The sequence below is a fragment of the Bidens hawaiensis genome, unplaced genomic scaffold (assembly GCF_021521415.1).
Source record: "Bidens hawaiensis isolate Kalapana, Puna unplaced genomic scaffold, B.hawaiensis_p1.1 tig00028495_1, whole genome shotgun sequence".
NCBI lineage: Eukaryota > Viridiplantae > Streptophyta > Magnoliopsida > Asterales > Asteraceae > Bidens > Bidens hawaiensis.
This window is the reverse complement of record NW_027494657.1, coordinates 267,594-290,763: the sequence shown is the minus strand read 5'-3', so window position 1 is coordinate 290,763 and position 23,170 is coordinate 267,594. Positions and strand designations below refer to the sequence as shown.

The 23,170-nt window shown below is 33.3% G+C and overlaps 1 protein-coding gene and 1 pseudogene across 2 annotated transcripts; one reads left to right on the top strand and one right to left on the bottom strand.

The window, feature by feature from the left end:
• Positions 1-5,366: 5,366 nt before the first annotated feature.
• Positions 5,367-7,316, bottom strand: LOC143577251 (serine/threonine-protein kinase D6PKL1-like; annotated as a pseudogene). Its single transcript, XR_013143084.1, has 2 exons — positions 6,650-7,316; positions 5,367-6,171 (listed from the first exon to the last, which is right to left on the bottom strand). The product of XR_013143084.1 is annotated as a serine/threonine-protein kinase D6PKL1-like (transcript).
• A 12,543-nt stretch (positions 7,317-19,859) lies between these two features.
• LOC143577250 (uncharacterized) lies at positions 19,860-21,711 on the top strand. The gene is made up of 3 exons (XM_077061133.1): positions 19,860-20,424; positions 20,512-20,629; positions 21,330-21,711. The coding sequence occupies exons 1-3, from the start codon at positions 19,924-19,926 to the stop codon at positions 21,578-21,580; spliced, it is 870 nt and encodes a 289-aa protein (XP_076917248.1). The 5' UTR covers positions 19,860-19,923; the 3' UTR covers positions 21,581-21,711.
• Positions 21,712-23,170: the final 1,459 nt, after the last annotated feature.

The window sequence follows — 23,170 nt, the reverse complement described above, 5'->3', positions numbered from 1 at the left end:
GACCCAAAACTGGCTGGAATCTGGCCCCAATCAAGGCACGCACCCGAAAGGCTTTTGACAGCATACATATTCAGTGATTATTTGAACCCTAAATAATTCGATAACAACTACTTTAACCATAAAGTTCAACCACTAACTACAGGTTCAACTAATCCATATCTATATAAATTCAACACCTACCACACATTTAAACATTTCAATCTCTAGTCCTCTACAGTATATTAGTTAACAACCAATTTAAGCATAAGATTCAGGCACTAATCATAGGTTCAACCAATTCAGATCCGTAAAAGACAATATCTATATGCATTTAACAGAGGACCTATCAATTATTCAAAAACTTAACAACTCACCTCGCGATTAAACGCAGCGACACATAAACCAGTGGCAAGCCCTAAAAGACATCCGACAAGCAACAACGCCCATTCGGGAGGCGCACCGTCACCGAGAATCTCATCATCAGCACTACATGTCGGTCTTAACATGTAATCACATAACATGGTAGTTTATTAAAATTAATAAACTATAACAATAATATACTCGAGAATAAAATTCTTGTTTTTACGGTGTAATTGTTTAAAAAAATATTAACGTGTGAAAACGTTATGGTCATTTAAAAGTCGTGGGGGTGGTTTCTTTAGAATAATGGGTAATTGTGTAATTATTATTCAAACTAACCAAAGTTAAAGGATTAAAATTGTAACTAAAATGCTTGTATTTACGGTGTAACTGTTTAAAAAGAATATTAACGTGTGAAAACGTTATGGTCATTTAAAAGTCGTGGGGGTGACTTCTTTAGAATAAGAGATAATGTGTAATTATTATTCAAACTAACAAAATTTAACCAAAGTTAAAGGATTAACATTGTAACTATTTTCAAGAAAATGAATTTAACCTATGATGTGCGTAAAGACAAAATTGCCCCAAACTCTTATATTTTAATACATTATTTGTTGTATATTATGCAATGTTTATTGGACCTCTCAAAATTTGAGAGGTCCTTGTCATTCTTTTTAAATATAGTATACATATAGATAATGTGTGACTAAATGATGTTTGGGCTTGATTGTTTAAAATGGTCGTGGGTATTTGGTTTTAATTGTGGATATCTTGATGAGTTTAGATTGAAATGGGCTTTCTTTGTTTAACTGCATAAAATGGGCTTACTTGTATACATGTTTAGAGGTATATAAAAAACCCGAACCTGAAATCGGACCCGAAATAAAAACCCAGAACCGGTTTTTTAACACCCGGGTTTTTAATACCCGAACCCGTACCCGACCCTACCCGTAGGATACGGATAGGGTATGCATTTCGGCACTAAAACCCGAACCCGAACAGGACCCGATTTGTACCCCGTAATACCTGAAAACCCGAACCGGTTCCATACCCGGAACCAGGTTTTTCCAATACCCGAAACCGGTTATTTCAAATACCCGATGCATACTTGAAAAATACCTTAAAAATACCCCTAAAAAGTGCAACTTTTAAAAAATCCAATCTATACTCGAAAAATACCCGGAAAAAAACCACAAATAGGGTTTTTCAATACCCGAAAATAGAGTATACAAATACCCGGTTCTATACCCTACCTGAACCCGATGCATAAAGTATGGTTTTTAGAGGCAAATACCCGGACCCGAACCCGACCAGGTTTTTACCAATACCCGATTTTCTAATACCCTATCATACATAAACCCGGTTCCATACGGGTATTTGAAAAACCCGATTTATGCACCTCATGTAGTTAGCTAGTTTATAATATGTTTATATGTATAATTTGACATTTTTCTTATTTTCACCTCCCAAAAAGAGATATTTCTCTACTAGTGACCGGTGTCAAAATTTCATGGGTTGACTTCATATTAGAAGTCGGCCGGGATAAAATCACATATACACTAAAACTAAAGAAAAATTCATGGGATGCAATGTCACCACATCCGGCTAACATAAGTCAACCCGCAAAAACAGTAGCTTAATGTAACCATAGACCGAGTTGTTGAATTTTACCTCGTCCTACTTAGGACATCATCTGATGGTACGTAATCCTACACGAGGCAGTCGAGGCTCCATGTCTTATTACGGCCAGGTAATCGGATTTGGGACCGAAGGGAAACTATGTTGCTATTTTAAACAGAATACGTTTGTCATAAAAACAAAAAAGATTAGTAAAATTACACTATAATAAACCACCCATCTTGAGAAGAGTCAATTTGTGTGGTGCACTAGTACCATGCATTATCTAACAAGTATTTACACATTAATCCTTTGGACCATAATATGGTAAGCCAAAATAATCCAACTTGTGAGTAAAGTACGGTTATGTCATGTGGAGCATATATATCTTATCATCCACGCATAGATCACATTTCACAAATTAATTTGGTGGTATGTGGGTCCAAAAACAACCACCAAAATCTTGAGTACGTTGTACTACAAGAATTCTTGGGAGCCTTTGTACGTTTGTACATTTGTACTGAGTTTTGTCTTGCACGAGCTTTGTGGGATCTGATGCCCACCAAACTAATTAAAACGCATTTAATCTCTCTTTTCGCCCTTATTTAAATCCATGAATTTGCCTTAGATCCCTAAACAATTACATCAAACTCGTTCAACGAATCAACAATGTCTCAGGTGCGTACTTATCTTCCGTTTTCCCAATACGAGTAATGCTGTTTGATTATAACTTATAAGTTATTTATTGATTGGTTAAATGTAGATCATAACTTGTTTTTCTCAAAGTTAAATCAACGGTTATATATGTATGTTATTTTACTAATATTAATATGATAATTGGTTGCATTAATTTAGACTGTTGTCTCAAAGTGGCTATGTCATGTGGAGGCTGTGCTGGTGCTGTGAAGAGGGTTCTTAGTAACATGGAAGGTTTGTGGTTCATCTTTCTATCCTCGTGAATCCGCAAGTATATATATATAGAGCAAGGTTAAAATAAGAAGTAAAACTATCCTCAGAAGTGGTTTTTACCCTTAAAAAAACAAAACACACCGAACAAAAAACACACCGAACTAACAAAATAAAACACACCGAACAAAAAACACACTAACAATATCCACCATCAGATCAACATATCTAACGCACCAGATTACTTCTTACACTTCTTAGACAAACTCCACTTCTTATTTTAACCCCACCATATATATATATATATATATTTCTACATGGAACTTAATATATACATTTCGTTTATATTCCGTTGATTTCTATTTCTTATAAGCGAATTATGGCATGTCACTTTGAGTGCATGCAATCACTTTAGTGTAATCTATGTCTTCGATAAAAATTGAATACCGAACCAACATAAGTACTATATATATCCATAAAATTGAATTTATGTCTTCGAATACGAGTTAGGTGAACTAGAAAAAGGAATCTCTTTTCCAAATTTAAGAATATATATTTTAACACGTTATTAGTGTTTGAAATCATCGTTTAAGGGTGGAAACTTTTGATATTGATCTCGAGCAAAAAAAGGTAACAGTTAAAGGAAACATCGAGGCAAATGCAGTTTTACAGACTGTTTCCAAGACTGGCAAGAAGACCGAATTTTGGCCAACGGAAGCATCACCATGTAGTTGTGGACCCAAAAAGCCGGTGGAATCTGTGGTTGAACCATCTAGTGCAGTCAAAGAAGCGGTTGACCATATTGTTGCACCAACTACCGAAGCCAAAGAAGTGGAACCAGTGGCTACACCATCTGGTGTGGCTGAAAAGCCAGTTGAATCAGTTGTTTGATCATCTTTTAGCAAGGGTAGAAAGTTGATATTTAGTGTCACTAGTGGTTGGGGCTGTTGGTGTAAGTTTGTACTTCATTGATTGTAATATTCAGCCATTGGAATAAACGTTGGCACTCCAATAAAGAAATATGATTAAATACATTTTATTCTTAACATGAAAACAGCGAGAACAAATTTGTTGTTATTATTAGGTTTATTTTTATAGGTGTTTGCTGTTATTATTTGTTTATATTTGCTAATTTTCGATTATGAGACGTTATAAGTATTTGCTAATTTATATTTTGTTGTTATTATTAGATTTTTTCTTTTCCTGTTATAAGTATTTGTTGGTATTTGTTGTTATTATTTTGTTCTTGATTTTGATTATTTGTTAAAACTTTTAGGTTTTTTTCTTTGTTATTACAAATCATTGTTTATGCATACTGGTATTGTAGTTGGTATTATTTCTTACGTACTCATTTTTTAATAAATTGGTATTATTTCTTACGTTCTCATGTTAAGATTAAAATACACATGAACCTTCCCCCTCAAATAAATCCAGAACAAAATTGGATGAGAATAATATGTTTTGATATTAGTGTACTATTCAACGGAAGCATCACCAGCCATTGTTAAATGTTATGTTAATCTGTTACATAACTACATCCGACCCACCTGGTTTACGACTAGTACTAGTGATTTATGGAAAGGGACCGTATACGAACAAACACACCATCCACTTACCATTAGTAGGTCATACAGCCATATATAACATATATTTAATTTAACCTATCGTACGGCTTATGTAACTTTATTCAATCCGTATGATATAAGGAAAATGTTATACATGCCATATGCTATGCGGAGAATGTTTATAATGTCGACTAATTAATGTGTGAGTGATAAGTGTTGCATAAGTCATACGATCAGAGGCCCAATTTATTTTTTAGTGTTATTTGTATGTGAAAATCCCGATCGTCCCTCTTAAAATTAGCGTTAAGTCCCGACATCACCCCTTAAGATAATTTTTGGGTCCATCACTACATACGATCCCATATGATATATGAACTTGTGTACGTAAAATAGCACCTGTTAAAATTATGTGTGCACACCGTTTACCTAACGTGCCAATTAAAATAAGGGGTTGTTTGTTTACATTTGAATGAAACCATTCAGATGTAAACATCTGATTCATTCAGACTTCAGACTGTCTGGTTCTAACAGAAAAACATCTGAATGGTTAAAATTAGGTCTGAATCATTTAAACTTATTGTTGTTACTGAATGAGACAGTGGTTCATTCAGATCTGACTAATTCAGATCTGAATGAACCAAATAGCCCCTAATACTAGAATTGCTAGAAAAACACACCAAAGGCCCCCCTAAGGCCAAATGAATTATTTTGGGTCTAATTATTGGGCTAAAATAAATTGTAGTCTAGCCGGCCTATCTAAACTTTTCGTTAGACTGCTTGCGGGCTTTCCCTAGTCTACTACACTACTACAGTACTACGTGTGATCAAAAGTTCAAAACAATGCAACTTTTATCAACTAATACATGTTTATTAAACATAAATTTTTACATGTAAAATAACCAAATTATAGTAATAAAAACAAAAGTACATATAAAAAGCAACAATTTTTGTAGTCTTTGTGACTAATAATAATCTATATGATCATCACGATGATCATTTTGTGCAACAAAATCTTGAAAAGAGACGGGTTTAGGAACATAGGGTGGTGAAGCCCCTCGCAGAAGTGTCCAATTTACACCATCGAAAAATGGGTGGTGCTTGATCGACGGTGCACCCTTCATGGACCCTATTCGCTTAGCAGGGTCCTTGATCAAGAGTTTTGTGATCAAATCCTTCATAGCCGCAGATGACACTGGCTCTTTAGGGAAATGAAGCCCCCTAGCCAAGATGCTTGTTAGGGTAAACTCGTTATCGCTACCCCTAAATGGTGTCACACCATAAAACAATTCATACACAAATATCCCTAAAGTCCACCAATCCACTGCATTGCCATGCCCTTCACCAGAAACAACCTCGGGTGCCAAGTACTCATGGGTACCAACAAATGACATTGACCGAGCCTCCACTGGCTCTGCCACTATGTCGAAGGGTGGACGGTTAGCGGGTCGTGGTCTTCGTTTTCGTTTGGGGTGGAAACAAGAGAGTTTTGGCTTTATGCAACTAGGAAGGATGCATGAGGATAATGAACCCTTTGTGGACATTAGTGGGCTGCTTATGGCTAGTTCTTGACCTTGAACAAGTTTTGGAGCCGTGGTGTCGTTGCATCTTAGGCATTAAATCAAAGTCGGTGAGCATTATATGACCGTCCGATCGGACAAGAACGTTTTCAGGTTTTAGATCTCTGTAGATTATTCCCATCATGTGAAGGTATTCTAGAGCAACCACAACTTCTGATGCATAAAATCTGCATGTGTACATGAGCCTTTTAACTCAAAATGTTTTAAACTATCAACACGTATATGCTATAAATTACAAAAGTTAACAATCTAATTTATTTTATCTATAATTATTATATGCTCTCTAGCTCTATACGCATAAAGAATAAAAGAAAAGAAAAAAAATGGTCTATAACTTTGTCAAAATCAACTGAACCAGACCATGAACACGCTATTATATTCTCTTTTGGTGATAGCATAAAAATTTATTAAACTTATAAAATATAAAAAAAAATATTTTAATTTATTTAAAAACTAATAAACATCCGATAAGCATTAATTAAAAAAGGGGAAGTTAATATACAAACTAAAAGAACGTGTTAACTATGCGAATTAAGTATTATATTTATATAAACAAATAGTGTAATTACATTATGCTATAATTACACTACTTGATTCGCACCGTTAGCATGTTAATTTAATTTGTATTTCTTGAACTAAACTTACCGGACGGCAGCTTCATTAAACCTCCTATCCGGTTGTCGTTGCCTGAGAATATGCAAATCACCACCGGGACAAAACTCCGTCAACAAACAAGACCATTTGTCAACGTCCAAACTCGCATAAAGCGAAGGCAAAAACGGATGATCCAACATTTGCAGTATCTCCAATTCAATCCTCGCCCTACTCTCTTTATCCCTACTCATCAACTCCTCCTTATCCATCACCTTGGCCGCCAACATACACCCCTCAGCGCATTTTAGCTCCACCAAGTACACACTCCCAATATCACCACTCCCTAACTTATGCACAAATCTTACCTCATCTAAACTCAGTGTGGCCCCACTAGCCTTCACCAATTGGCGTATGTCATACTTAGTGGCGGTTGGTGGTGGTAGGGCACGGTGGGAGGATGAAACATTGCGGCTTAAGGCGGTCGGAGAATCGGTTGTTGAGCTTGTGCTAAGCTTTGATAAAGTAGGGCTGACGTCATGCGTGTTGGATTGCATGGTGGTGGTTTGAGGGTTGTGGTGAAGAGGAAAGAAAGGTGAATTTAATTTATGTAAGTGGTGGTGATGACGTGGACGTCGGCCGGCAGATGTGAAGAGTATGTGACTATGTCATAGTGCCGGCTATTTACAAGAATTACTAAAGGACGACACGGTAATGGCACAAAAGCTGGATTTGGTTGTATTATTGTTATATGATTGGAACTTATATATATTCATAATAATATTATCTTCCAATAAGATTGGTATCGTGGTATCTAAACTGAACATATATATACTAAGACTTATATATTCACAAAAGGAAAATTATGAAAATGTTCGTTTATTGGTCAAAGTTAACAAAATATCATGTTGACCCACTTTTTCTAAAAATGTACAAGCAAATTCATGTCAAATCAAAGATTTTTAATCATCAAACTAACGAGGTTTTTAGCTAACCCGACGTTGTCACAGGTCATAAATCTTTTAGTTTTTCTTGAAAGAAACCATTGGAGTCACCGGTTTCCTACTACACCCATGTCTCCGGTGTCTTTAGCGACGACTTTTGTCGCCGCTAAAAGTCAAATTTCTTATAGTGACAGGTATGTCTCCGTTAGATCGACAGTTTTTTTTAAATAAATTTAAACTGTTTTAAAAACAATGTAATAAAATGGCCCAAAAACTAATCCGAAAGGATGCTCATAATGAATCCAAAAAATTCCCGTCGAACATCAAAATAATCTTGTCCTTGTTTAGAATCTAGCTTAAGAGAAATAAAAAAAAATCCAAAACCATACAGATAAACAGTGACACGCATGTTAGTCCGTTTAAAAACATGTAGATAACTGGACACAAAAACACCAAAAATCCCGTTCGTAGCGCCAAATATCGAATGTTTTTTCTTCAACTCAACAGTAACCTGATAAGTGGCAAGAAATGGCTAACTAAAATTCCCGTCATTTAGTTAATGATTAAAATTCGTCGATTCGACATGATTTGCGTGGTCATTTTTGCAAAAAGTGAGTTAATTAAACATTTTGTCGAGGTTGACAGGTAAAATAGATATTTAGGTAATGTTCCGTTTCATAAAACAATAAAATTATTTAATAGCACAATCAATCATTAAAAATTAAAATTTTTTTTTAAAAAAACAAATCAATAATGTTATCTTGAAATGGGCGATGACAAAAAAAACTATATATAGTACCTTGAATAATACCAATCATTTTCAAAGGCTATTTAATGAATCATTGATGTAACATGTTGAAGGTTTTGTCACTTGGAAGGAAAAAAGATATACTATCTAGTTATTATTTAGGTACATTATTAAAGTGATAATAAAGAGATTAGTTATTGTTTTTGATCAATTATACCCATCTACTTTCTAGTTATCTCGATAATTCACTTATTGATCTTTAGTTCTAGTAAATCAAAGTAATACACGGTTTCGGTTCACGTATCGTTACGAATCATCTTTTATTTATATAAAGTAGCACGCAACTATAATTCATGTTAATTACAACTTGTTTATTTCACACTAACTTTTGAACCCGTGTATTACACGGGATTTGTCAAATGATAAAAATAAATAAGTTCTGTTATTTTGAAAAAATAAACAAAATGAAAGGTAATTATAAATTAAAAAATCAGGTATGATATTTTAATTGTGATTCTTAAAATATTTTTCATGATTGAAATTGTGTGTAGTTTAACATACCATATAATAAATCTAAAAGATTCATTGATGATGATAAACCGAGTTGCTATAAATGCAAGTGCCTACACAAGCCTTTGAGGCTATATTAGTTTTTATTGAAGTTGTTCTGAAATGAACCAAAGTCACCATTTTTTAAAATGATCCATACGTATTCGATGATTGCCTCATGTCAAAACAGAGCAAAACATGTGATACAATTGTAGTCCGAAATGCGACAAACACAATTTGGTAATAGGATTGCATGTCCAAAATGTGTCTTCACATTAAGCGCAACATGTGATACAAATTTTGTATACAAAGAAGTATTTTCAATTTTGTAAACACCATTTTAAGGTCTTATTTACCTTGTAAATTAATGTATTAGACAAAGTAAACGATTTATGAATTATAAATTTTTCACGTTTCACGACTTATAAAATGTATCTTCTTCATGTTTCACTATGTGTACTACACGTGGTGGATAATATGAACTTAATGTAATTTTTCGTGTAACAATGTTTAAAAGATTATGATCAATGTGCATATAGACAATAATCTATATTATAATGTCATCAGATTACATATATGCACACCTAAATATATACTTTACGCAATGTTGAAAACCACAACCAACCCAATAATTGATTATATTTAGCATCAATTCTTCTTGAATGGTGATTATAAACGTGGCATTTATACACCTTTAAATAGTTAATAAAATTCATCTAATGATGCTATAACCCAATTGATAAAATGGTTTTGACTAATGGATTGTTAGGATGAATGAGATAAGATATTAGGAATTACGATGACAAATTATGCTATGAGTGAATGTAGGCTTGATACTTAAGCATCAACACTTTTTTTTTATTAGTAGAGTAACATAAGATTTGTTTTGTTGAAATTGATTATGTAATAAATGTTTATGAAATAAAAAAATGAAACTTTACAGTTTACAAAAAACAAAGAATGCGGTTTTATAACTTTTTAGAAAAAATCTAAGTTACAAGACTCCAAATATCTTTAGGTATAACTAATCATTGTTTCAATGGTTAAAAGTTTTTTTTAGAATGACTACGTTTATAATTTTAAATTAAAGATACGAAATTAATAATCACATTAATTGAAAAATTAAATTAAATAGCATAATTAAAAATTTATATATATGAAGTGAGAAGTCTCGCATAATTCAAACTGAATTCATGAGTCTTTATTGTTAAAACATGTGTTGACATCTTTAATAAAAAGTAATGTATACATTGAGCAAAATTATGTTTTAGGTTTTATATTATTGTAAATAGTTATTAATGTATGCATTATATCTTAAGATGTAACTCATGGGTCAAACCATTTTAACCAATGACCAATGGATAGCATGGATTAAAGAGAAGAGAGATTAGAAGATTAGTACGGAATTTTAATCTAGGAATGAACATGGTTAGGACACCTAGGCATCATTATTTTTGTTTATTAGTATTGTAAGATGTATGGTTCATATTTATCATGCTTTGCTTTTGTTCTACTTATTGCTTATATTTCTTAATTTTTCATCTAGTCTTAGAAGTTTTTTTTTGTAACCAATTGTTTATATCTTAGGTTTTCATATTCAAACTCATGAACTAAAATATTCTTGTTTAAGGAAAAACAAAATAGATAATCAATGTGAAAACAATTTAAAACATCTTTTACCATTGATTTTTTATTACTAGTAACTAACTAGTAGTTGACCCGTCCGGTGGATAGAAATATCAACTTAGGAGTGGGATTCCCACATTAACTTAGTAACAAATACGACACTTTCGTTACCTTCTAATACATTCTCTGGGAGGTACGGGTTCACGGGAATAGAAAATAAAACTGTATTACTTATCATATTTATATAGTTGTGTGTTGCAACAACGGGCCATATAGCCTAGCGATTAGCCAAATAATATTTACACAATCATGAACAGAAATTCATTAGTTAGCAGTATCTAAAATAACGCAATTTTCCAACAAAATTTGTTATCTTTTCATATTAAAAATTCTAAAAACGTTTAAGCTAGATGTGTCATACACTCATACCCAACATGCCCTTCTGTAGTGTTGTTGGTATTGCATCAACCAATGTTCATTACATGTCAAATATGAAGATTCAAATTGAGACATGTTTGTGTAGGGATATGGTACTAAACCCGGTTTTACGACCCTAAATTTATTATGTTTGGCTTATTTTATTATATGGACGAATACAATGTTATTGGGCTGGGGGGGTTTTGTGGAGGTAACCCTAGCTGGGCTAGGCCCATTAGGGTACCATGATGGTGGCCATGAGGCTCCCTATATAAGGAGGTCTCCACCTCCTTATTAAGGGTTGGTCATGCTCAATAAGAGCCACCACCATAACTATTTTTGTGTCTGTAAACAAGAGATCCTCGAGATTTCTTAGCAGTCACCTCCACACCCCCAAAAGGCCATTGCAGATCTCAAGCAACCGGAGAAGAAGATCAAGACGTGGTTCGTTCATCTCGAAATCCGTGGAAACATCGTCATGGATCAGGTCAGATTCATCTCATGTTTCGACATTGGCGCCATCCGTGGGGCTTGTAGGGGTATGGTACTAAACCCGGTTTTACGACCCTAAATTTATTATGTTTGGCTTATTTTATTATATGGACTAATACAATGTTATTGGGCTGAGGGAGTTTTGTGGAGGTAACCCTGGTTGGGCTAGGCCCATTAGGGTACCATGATGGTGGCCATGAGGCTCCCTATATAAGGAGGTCTCCACCTCCTTATTAAGGGTTGGTCATGCTCAATAAGAGCCACCACCATGACCATTTTTGTGTCTGTAAACAAGAGATCCTCGAGATTTCTTAGCAGTCACCTCCACACCCCCAAAAGGCCATTGCAGATCTCAAGCAACCGGAGAAGAAGATCAAGACGTGGTTCGTTCATCTCGAAATCCGTGAAAACATCGTCATGGATCAGGTCAGATTCATCTCATGTTTCGACAGTCTGCAAGTCTCTTCAAGATCATTTCAAGAACTTTTAACAGTTATAATTCTATTTACAAATATAGAACCCCCAACTAAAAGAAGTTTAAATCAGCAACCCCTTTTTTAACCTGAAATCAAAACAATTCAAATTAACAACTTACCAATGAAGAATTACTCAAAGGTATAGCCGTTGGTGCCTTAATGGTGTCTTAAGCGTACCACTAACATCATTATGATAGAAAAAAATTCAGTTTTTTACACCATGCTCACTGCATACCTACTAATATTGTCTTAACGAAAACGGTAACTTAAAATATAATCAGTATAGCAATTTCAAGTGTTCACGCATAACACAACTAATGGCTTAACCACAATCTGTCAACATGTTCACACATAACATTAAGTTCAAAGGTAAATTCCTGAATTAGAAAAAAAAATGTATCATAGGTAAAATGATTGACAATACAACACAAAAGAATCATCAAAATAAACAGACACAAATCAATTATGGTGAGAAAAGAAAGCTAATTAAACTTTATTTTAACCCCTAAATATTCCTAAATGCAAAACAAATCTACAGCCAATAAATGAAATTCTTTGATCATCTAAGCCCCTCCATTATTTAGCAATCCAAACCTCCCATTCCATATATTTGATGATCAAACCGATCAAATACGCAACAACATAATTCATAGCAGAAGTGACCCAACAATTGGTCCACCATAATTTGACTTTTGGGTGAGTTGTATCCAAAAGTGTTTCATTTCTGGATTTCTGCTTATCATTTCTAATGACCAAATTGCTCAATAAGTTGGTGATGACAGTTTGAATCATTTGATGCTTTTGACTGTTAAAATCCTTATCAATTTGAATCATTTGATGACTTTGACTGTTAAAAAGAATTCCCAAGTCATCGTTGATTCTGTAAATAACAGGTTCATCAATCTCGCCAACTATGTGGTGTCTAACATTCACAAGTTATTGACATTCAAGATTAAAATTTAGTAATTAAGTTTGCAATGAAGTGGGATACATAAAATGTAACTTATACATTACTAGATTACAATACCTTTAAACGACGCTCAGTAACAAACTTCTATTGCCAGCAGAAATGTTTTGTCAGCAAAAGTGTTTCTACATACAAATGCATACTTGTTTCTTAGGAGATCTAAAGAGCCAGAAAACACAGCTCTTGCACTACTTCTAGCCTAGAATATAAAAAGCAAAGAATAATAAGAGAGAAGCAATATTGAGTTCAATCATATATGAGTGAGTACCTGAACTGAAACTAATGAAATGGAATATCTAGAAAACGATGATGGAGATGACAGCTTGGACTTTAAGTTAGCAGAAGATGCTGATGGAGAAGCTGGGAGAACCTTTAAAACCTGCAACACAGAGTTAGATATTAAAACAATCATACGTAGGGCTATAATTAAACCAAACCGAACAACATCCCGTTCATGTTCGTCTATCAAGCTTTTATTGGACCAACAATTAAGAAAATAAAAAACTAACAAACACAAACTAAACCTATAACACCTAAACCAAAATATGAATTGTCAAATATCTGAACACCCTATAAAAGTCAGGCGTCTAAATGTTATCAGATTATTACACAAGAACCTTTTTATTTTATGTATTAAAAACATGAACTATTAGATGAAAACTATGAAATATTTTGAGAAATTGATGTACGAACACACGAAATATGGCGTATGATACCTATACACGTTGATTATGGATTCAAAGAAGTGAATCGAGTAAGTCACCGGTAGAATTCGAGAGCTTGGTCGTCGATTATGGTTTTTTGTTGTGGTGGATATGGGTGAAATACTACTGTATGTATATTGGAAGAAAATAAAACCGTAAGTAACTGCATGGGCGATGTGGAACTGCCATGGTAACTGCCATTTAAGTTATTTTCTAGGGCTGAGATTTAATTTCAGGGTAATCTAGGGCTCCGAGTTACTTTCACTCTTCTCTGGCCATATAATATATAATTTATACGTGGCTTTACAACATATAATTTGATCACACGGCATGAACTCAACATCTTATCACTATTCAACCATTCAAAAGGTGCGTTGTTAGCGGCCGTTAAGATGGCATTGACACGTTTGAAAAGGTGACGTATGAGACTCAACCATGCATGACACCGGCTACTAAACTACATGAAGTCATGAAGATATGGTTGTCTCATCTTAAAAAAGACTATAATTTTAAGGATAAAAGATAGTCTATAACACAACATAAATTTGAAATTAAAGTTTTATAAAATATATTAATATTATGAATTTTAAAAAAACAATGGCACAACTCAAAACCCGAACCAACCCCCAACTCCAAACCGAGCCATTTCCAAAATCCAAACAAGGGTTTTGATCAATTTCAACTCAATTTTCCACCCTTCCAAAACCCGAACTACATGTTCTGGATTTATCAACATGTTCAAAATCGTCAAAAACTTAAGAATCCACTGTTAAATATCGGTTTAAATTTGTACGCACCCGATTCCATCTCCTTCATCTACTTAATGTCGGGAACATCATCCCCATACCCAACTGTTGCTTTGAGTAGAAAGAAAAAAAAATGGAAAATCAACTACCAAGCCATTTTCTATATCAAAAGACAATAATTATATGGAGTGTTGTTGATAAATCAGTCCTAGCTCGTGCATATACTCATGTCTATGTCAACTATGACATCGGCAACAGCAAAAGACGCAACGATTTTGAGCTCGTGTCCATAAGCAATTTTGTCATAGAATCAATGACAGGCTTTGATACGTTGAAGATTTGGAGTCACATTGACACGTGATGGTAGGTAAATGTTGTGTTTTCAAATTGACACAACGAAAGAGAGAATAGATTATGCAATTACTATGATTCAATTGATTCAATAAAACGATTATAATGAGAAATCAAACTATAACAAAGAAGGAGATGAAAAACAAATTCAAAGAAGAGGGATGAGAAGACTAGAGACACAACTTTCTAACATTCTTCATAATCCGTAGCTCTTCTTCTAACACTGCTTATAACCTACGATGGCATCCTCACGCACTCTTTTCTTGGGCCTCTAATACTCTTTGTTGGGTTACTTTATTAGGCCCATTATGGTGAGGCTGCAATTAAATGGCTTAGCCCAATAGTGATCACAACAGTTAAGTTAATTTACTGAGCTTTTCAACCGCAATCGACGCGCCAATTATAAAAGTGATTGGTCAGGCGATCAAGCCATGATCATTACTAAAACATAGTACAAGGAAGAGATAAAAATATTATTTTTTTGAAGTACATGTATGTGTGGAATCTCGTGAAAAAGGAGCCACAATAGTTTGAACTAATTTCCTTTCAACTAAATGGGACGAAGACATCAACTGTAGGGGACGATAGCACACTAGCTTCCAACGTGCATAGCAACATCGACATCCGATGATGCTCCGGACACAAACAGGGAATTCATAGAATTGCCTCGTCCAGCCGCCCAAAAGAAGTCAAAGATTAAAAAAAAAAACGCGAACCGGTTGTTAACAAACTTACCAAACATATGCAATAATTTATGGAACGAAAATTGGCAACTTTGGACACATTTCCAAATCAAATATGTGAGATTGCCATACTAATGATACACTGCTTATACATGGATCCATTCACACTAAAAACACACTTAATGAAGAGGCACATATCTAAACTCCTAAAAAATTAATTTCTTATTCAGTAATGGTTTTATTTTTAATTTATGTAAGTGTTTTTAATTAATACATGTTTTGTTTTTAGTTAATGTATTTTTGTGTTTAAATAATGTATATCATATTTTTTATTCAAGGTTTACTTTTTTTAATTTTATGTTTAAGTTTAAATGATATTCTATCATTTAATCTAAACAAAAGAATAAGTAAAAATATTATAAAACTAATTTGATAAAACACAAATTCATTATGGAAATATGTGACGATATAACAGTTTGTGATGGATTGTTGCTCCACTGAAAATTGATGATTTTCAAATAAAAGTTTATAATATAAACTAGATTGAGGCTCGTGTATTACACGGTAATTGATGAAAATTTTAAACTTTAGTCATTAAGTGAATTACAGTCAACAAAATGATCATATATTGTTAATACAATTACAATTTATATGAAAATTACAAAAATTACATAACTAAAATAACACAAATATGTTACAAATAACTAGTCACGCTGTCCCATTAGAAGTGTCATGGTTTGAAAAACACAAAGTTTAAGGTAGATTGAATGATAATTTTTTTTGTTTACCAAATGACAATAATGCTCTTAAAAATCGGGTCCATCAATATTGGTTATTAATGTTAATTGTGTGTGTTTAAGGGTAAATTTGGAAATTGACTAATAAATTTTGAAAGTAAACATTTGTAATGGGACAAACAAAAAAAGAAACATTGACCTGTCCTTGTACATTACATTTGTAATTGTATTGGTTGGCATACATTGTTTATCAAAAATCAAAATCTTTAGTCCATGTCTGTTTGTAAGGTAACATATATGTGTGTGTATAATTCTTGATATAGTCATGTATAGTTGTCTGTATGACAAATAAGGTTATTCAAGTACATACCGCGACCCTAGATAAATTATAATATATATCCATTAAACTAACAAAAAAATATTCATATACATAAAATAACATACCTTTTGATCAATTAATATATATGATGTCATTTGAGATCATTTGCTCATGTTTATCAAAAAAAAACATGATTATCCAAAAAAACAGATTACCTGGACTTTGATTATATAATCATCATTAGAATATGAAACTGATTGATCATGATAAATTATTTGTAGTTATTAATATTCTGCATATGACAAATTTTAATTAATTTTATATATTAAAATTAATAATTGTATAATCAAGAAACATATAAAACCCAAAATTTAAATATAACAAAATGATTTGTTTCATTTCATATGAATGGAAAATGACAAACACATACTAACCTTAAAGCCATGTTCAAATAATAGTAAATTCTATTTAAAAAAAATGTGTATAGCTTTTTATTTTGAATATAAACTATAATAGACATTTTAATTATGTACTACCCACACAGGTAACACTAACATAACCTCAAATCATTGTATTTGTCTAAAATTAAAATTAGTAAGTAATATAATATTGAAATGATTTGAATGAATAACTGATGAAAACGATATTCTAGGTTTTCATATCCTAAGTGATTTTTGGAAAACGAAAATAGTGGAAAGGGATTGAAACAGATTTTATTGTTTAAAAATTTGAATGATTTTAATCAAGTATTTTGTCTTATAATGCATATTAAATTTAATATATTTAAATGTATAAAAAACTATAAATCAAGTCATCAAATATATGTTTATGGGGTATTTTTGTCTTGAGTTGTGAAATAAAATATTGAAAACTAAATATTGATATTCTTACTGCTAACCTTTTATACTGCACAAAAAAGACATAAATATATGATAGATAGTTCATATAGTAAATCGTTTTTCATATGGATTATAATTATAATATTCAACTTCAATGATTTAATGCTAAACACCGAGATATATATAAAATGTATTCTTCATGTTTGCAATATTTATATAAAATGGTTGGAGAAAATAAAGAAAATACACGTTTTCCTGAGTTCAAATACATATGAAAAATTTTAAATACAAATTTGAAACAAATTTATATAAAAAATTATGCATTGCTGCTCAAATCACAGTTTAAAAACAAGTTATAGTTTACCTTGATTTTAATTACCTATGATTTTAAAATTTTATTATAATATGTCTGTAACTTTAATTTTGATATTTTCTTATTTTATTATCTTTCACCATTAATGTTAATGAATGGATCGAATATGATTTATATTCAAGAAAAATAAACTTCAATTCGTATATAGAAATAACTTAAAATATAAGGATTAATATTGAAATGTTGAAAAAAAGAGGAAGAGAGCTATGAGAGTGACAAGTGGCAAAAATAGGTAGTTATTTATTAGAATAGATAGATTGAAGCTGATATAACGTTTTGTGAGGACTTCATTCTCGAACACTCGTTGTTATGATCGAGTATATCGTCTTCTTTAATCATTTAGGCGCCTATCACATTTATATATTATATACTTTTGAATTATATTTATAATAAAACAATATATTAAAATCTTTAAAAACATAAAATTATAGTAGACAAAATGGCAAAACTAGTCTTTTATGTTTGCACGTTTTTTCATTTGTTGTCCTTTAGCAAATTTAATGACAAAGAATATCCTTTAAGTTTCAAATCCCTATTATATTACGTCATTTGTCACTAACGGAGTTAATTTTTCTTGTTAAAACTAGTCATGTGTCTTACACATGAGGGTAATTTGGTCATTTTTTATCTATTTATTAAAAATATTTTAATCTCTTCACCCACCATCTTCAATCTATCTCTCTCTAACATTCACCATCTTCTCTCTCTCTCTCTCTCACACACACACACACGTTCAGAACTACCACCTTTACCACCGTCACCAACCAACCACCACACGCCACCGTTACCACCATCATTTTCCGCCGCCATCACCACCCATCACCTGCTGTTGTGACCATCAATTTCCGTCGGCAACAAAAGGTTGAAATTGAACAAAGATTTGAGAGGCCACCAAAGATCCAAACCCAAACCCTAAAGCATTTCATTGGTTACAAACCCAAATCCCTTATTGATTCTCAATTATCTGCATAGTAGTTGCAAACCCTAATTTTTCTATATCAATCTATGGAGCCGTTAGCGGATATGCGTGTACTAAATCTGAGCTTGTGGTGGATGGTGGTTAAGGGTTTGGTGTGGGTTATTGGGAAGGATGACGTGGAGGGTTTGTGGTGGTGGAGTAGGGAGGTGACGGTGAGGAGTGGTACGGCGGCAGCGGCGATGGCGATGGTGGTTTTGAAAACCCGGTGCTGCTATAAGGGGGTGTCACTAGGAAACCGACGGTCACCGGAGCACCTCTTATGCCTTCAAAAAAGATCGTCGGAACTTTCACGTTCGACTGACGGCGGGTTCATCCACTCCGACTCTGGTAAGCCCAACAACCATGGTTTGTTTATCTATGATTTTAATAGCTTAATTTTGATCGAAAAATGCAGCTAACTAGAATCAGAACCATATTGGTGATATTGGTTTGCCTAGGTGGTGTTGCTAGTTTGAATTTTGGGTGGTGAAGGCAGCGACAAGTGGTGGTGGTTCGTTGGTGATGGTGGTAGTGGTGGTTGTTCTGAATGTTAAAGAGAGAAGAGAATGAGGATGATGGGTGAATAGATTAAAATGTTTTTTAATAAATAGATAAAAATTACCAAATTATCCTCATGTGCAAGGCACATGACCAAATTTAACAAGAAAAATTAACTCCGTTAGTGACAAAGGACGTAATTTGATAGAGATTTGAAACTTAAAGGATGTTCTTTGTTATTAAGTTTGCTGAAGAACAACCAATAAAAAAACATACAAACATGAAGAACTAGTTTTGCCATTTTTTCATTATAGTATTTAGAAATAGTTAACTACAACTCCAAAGTCCAAACCTCCACCCAGAAAAAAAAGAAAAAAAAAACAAACAAAAAAACCTTTACTTTCATTCATTTATATTCATTCCCCGCCAAAAACTTACACAACCACTCCCTTTTATTTTCCCGCCTTCTCCACTTCCCCGCCCAATTATTCATCTTGCGCCGCCACACACACACACACAAACACACACACTCTCACTCTCCGATCACAACTGAAACACCCTAAACACGGCCAATACACGCACCACATTCATCCACCGAACACATTTAACAATGGCTTCCGGTATCGTTGTGGGTCGTGTGTCTGTCAAATCAGCCGGAGTCAAAAGAACCACCAGGTCTTTCGTGGATCACAAGGTTTTACGGTCAGGTAAACGACTGTTTGCTGACCAGTACGAGGAACAAATAAGGTTAATTTCTGCTGCTTTGTTAGATACCCAAGTCAACAAGGTTAAGGTTGTTGATAATTTAAATTTGGGGAAATTAAAAAAGTAAATAATAATAATATTTATAAGCAGTTTGGAAATGTTTACACACGGAAAATAAAGAGGGGTTTACAGACAGATGTTGATGAGAAGGTTTTTTGTACCTAAAAAGGCTAGATCGGTAATTAAAAGGATTCCGAGGGTTTCGCTTTTCGATAATTGTCGTTCCGGTTGTGTCGAGAGTAGTATAGTGCCGGTACCCGGTGTGAGGGAAGTGGTTGGGTATGATGAGATGGAATATGTGCCATTTATGCAACCCGAGTCGTATATTAGTTCGAAAGGCGATGAGGTTTCGAGAACTTTGGAACGGAGTTACGTGGTTTACGATATGGATTCGGACGATGAAAAATGGTTAAAGGAGAATAAGTTGGACAATGAGTGTGTTTCTGAAGAGGTTTTTGAGAGAGTGATTGGGGCTTTTGAAAGAGGGGCGTATTGTAGTCCGCGTGATTATTCGGAGGCTAAATTAGCGGTTGATCGGTGTTTGGGATTGGCGTCGAAGGAAGTTTTGGAAAGTGTTTATGGTTATTGGATTGCTAAAAGGAAGAAGAGGCGGTCGGCTCTTGTTCGAGTTTTTCAGGTATATATGTGGTTTTAAAGATATTATTATTGCATCAATGTGTGTATATGTAAGAATGAGGTTTATTAGTTAGAGATTTTGTGACAGTGTTATAAGCCGAAAAGGGTCAAACGACGGCTTACAAGCGCTGTTATTCGCAAGAAACGGTCGTTTAGAAGACGTGCGAATGGACAATTTGCAGAAAAGCAGCTAGAGTTTAAGGAAGGTTTGTATTTTTTTGCTCTTTTTACTAAGATTTGAGGTTTGTTTGAAAAAGGTTAAAATGATTTGTAAATATTATAGAGGTGACTGTGTTGACCTTTTAATTTTGAATGGGTTGACTCGGGCTATGATTGTGAATATTCGACATGACACGAACTTAACACTATTTTCACTGGTTTGGGTTTCGTTTAAATGGGTCCTGGTTGGTTTTGTGTCAACCAGTAAACATGTTTAGCAAAATGAGTCATGTTTATGTTAACCCGATGAATCGCAGGTTGACCCGTCTAACCAATATATATAAATTTGAAGTTTTTGAAAATATGTTTTGTATAATAACTTAACTGTTTAATTATTTTTTACATCAAAATTTGAAGTTTTTAAAACAAATTAGCATAGCATAAGCATAATTGCTTAAAAAGAATAAAATTAGTATGCAAATTTAATTTTAAAGTATCATTATGAAAAAATGTTAAATAAACTTTTCTCCAAGTTAAACGGGCCGTGTTCATGTATGCACGTGTCATGTTCGGGTTAATGTTTGTGACACGATTTCGGGCTCGTTTCAGCTTTAACTTGCCAATCCATGAACACAGCCTGTTTGGTGGCCATGAATATTTCCGTTACTCGTGAAACAATTAAATTATAAAAAACTTAACTACAAAGTTTGCGAGTCAGTTAACCCTGTTGTTTCAACAAATATGCAGCTAAGTTGAATAATGAAATGTTATTAGAAGAGTCTACAAAGGCCGATATCAAAGTGCATGAAACACGAGAAGCTGCAAAGAGATCACAAGAAGCATCCATTGTTAAAAGGCAACAAGCCCAAGCTCTTATGGAGGCTGCTGACTTGGCAGTTTACCGAGCCACCATGGCACTTAAAATTGCAGAAGCTTTAGCAGCCGGTGGCTCGGTTGAGCCTGCAAATGGTGCCACATTTGGTTCCCTTGTGGAGTGACCCTGGTACATTGATTTTTGTAGAGTTTATTGATTATGCGTAACGGGTTGTATTTATAGAAGAAATTTATACAACCAATTGTGCGGGTACAGGATGTACTAAAATATGGGAAAAAATCAGTAATAATAATAAGATGCGGGTTATATTACATGTTTTGTTCCACTAGTACAATAATAAATAAGATAAGTTCGGGTTCAATCGTAAAAAACGGTTCGACATGTCAATATGTTTAAAATTAGAGTTTAATAAATAAGAACAATATGTTCTATGACTCGTGTAACACATTTACAACCCATCAACTCATTCGCTTATTCTTCAAGACCAGTTTTAAGAGTAACAATCACAAAAAATCTGAATGACAATCATTAATAATAGTTTTTTTAAAGATTTTTTTGTTCTAAAATGAGTTTTGAAGAGGTATTTTTTTATAGTTATGAATTTAATATGGAAAAGAATATATGTAATCTTAGTTGTGAGTTGGGTAAATATCCAATTAGGTTTATAAGTGGATATGTAGAATTTCCTTTTAATAAATTAACCCATTTTCAACATTGAATTTACAGCTATTTATATTATTAGCATATTATATATACCTAGTTAAGATGTTGTCTTTAGTCCGATGAGCTTTAGTTTTACTGATAGTAAATAAAAGGGAAGTGAAGAATTAGGCTGAATATTGCAATTTCTCAAATTCGAATATAATCTTAATTGAGTTTTATTGTATTGGGCCTTCAAATTACGGGTCTTCACTCAAAAGAAAACGATGGGCTTGAGCTAACTAACACTGTCTAAGATTGCATCGTATGAGGTCACTTAACTAGTTTTGCTTTTGCTAAAGATTATTTTTGCAGTGATAGTTTATTTTCTATAGTATTAGCATATTAGCATCAGACAATGCATAGGTTAAAATAATTATTCTTTTAGATGAATACGGCAAAAACTGCAAAAGCACCATGAATTCAAGATCTAGGGGTATGAGTATGTTCAGTTTGGTAATGAACTAAAATCAAACATATATATCATATATTTTGGTTTATATATTGTTCAAGATCGGTCGGTTCATTAATTCAATTAATGTAACCACCGCCTTTGACGTAAATAGATTCGTGCTAATTTCAATTATAAAAAGGTCAAACAAAATAGCGACGACATAGTTATAAAAATGAATAAGTTCTTAATAATTATAACAATCTTTTCCAACATATTACAAGTTATTTGTAAAGAAGAAAATATGGAGTTCGCTATAATTTTGACTGCATTGTTGGATCAAATACAAACTAAATTAACGTGCTAAACGTTCAAATTAAATAATCTAATTACACTCCATACGGTATTGCATACAAAACAATTATTTTACATCATTAAACTTGTATATATAATTACACTATTTGATTTTGCATGTTTAGTACACTTTTTTAGTTTGCACGTGAACTTTTCCAAAAAAATTGTTAATAGGATAGTGAAGGACTCCCACTTCTCAATACGTTTGGTTATTTTGAATTGGATGCTCTAATTATTTGAATTTTTAATTGCTTTAAATTAAGATTCTTAGGCTGCTCGTCGTGGTATAACGCACACAAGCGTTATACC

Excerpts from the sequence above, each read along its gene's own strand:
- LOC143577250 (XM_077061133.1), top strand. The coding sequence starts at position 19,924 with ATGTTGATGAGAAGGTTTTTTGTACCTAAAAAGGCTAGATCGGTAATT. Across the intron at positions 20,425-20,511 it reads CTCTTGTTCGAGTTTTTCAG|TGTTATAAGCCGAAAAGGGT; the intron begins GTATATATGTGG and ends ATTTTGTGACAG. Across the intron at positions 20,630-21,329 it reads GCAGCTAGAGTTTAAGGAAG|CTAAGTTGAATAATGAAATG; the intron begins GTTTGTATTTTT and ends ACAAATATGCAG.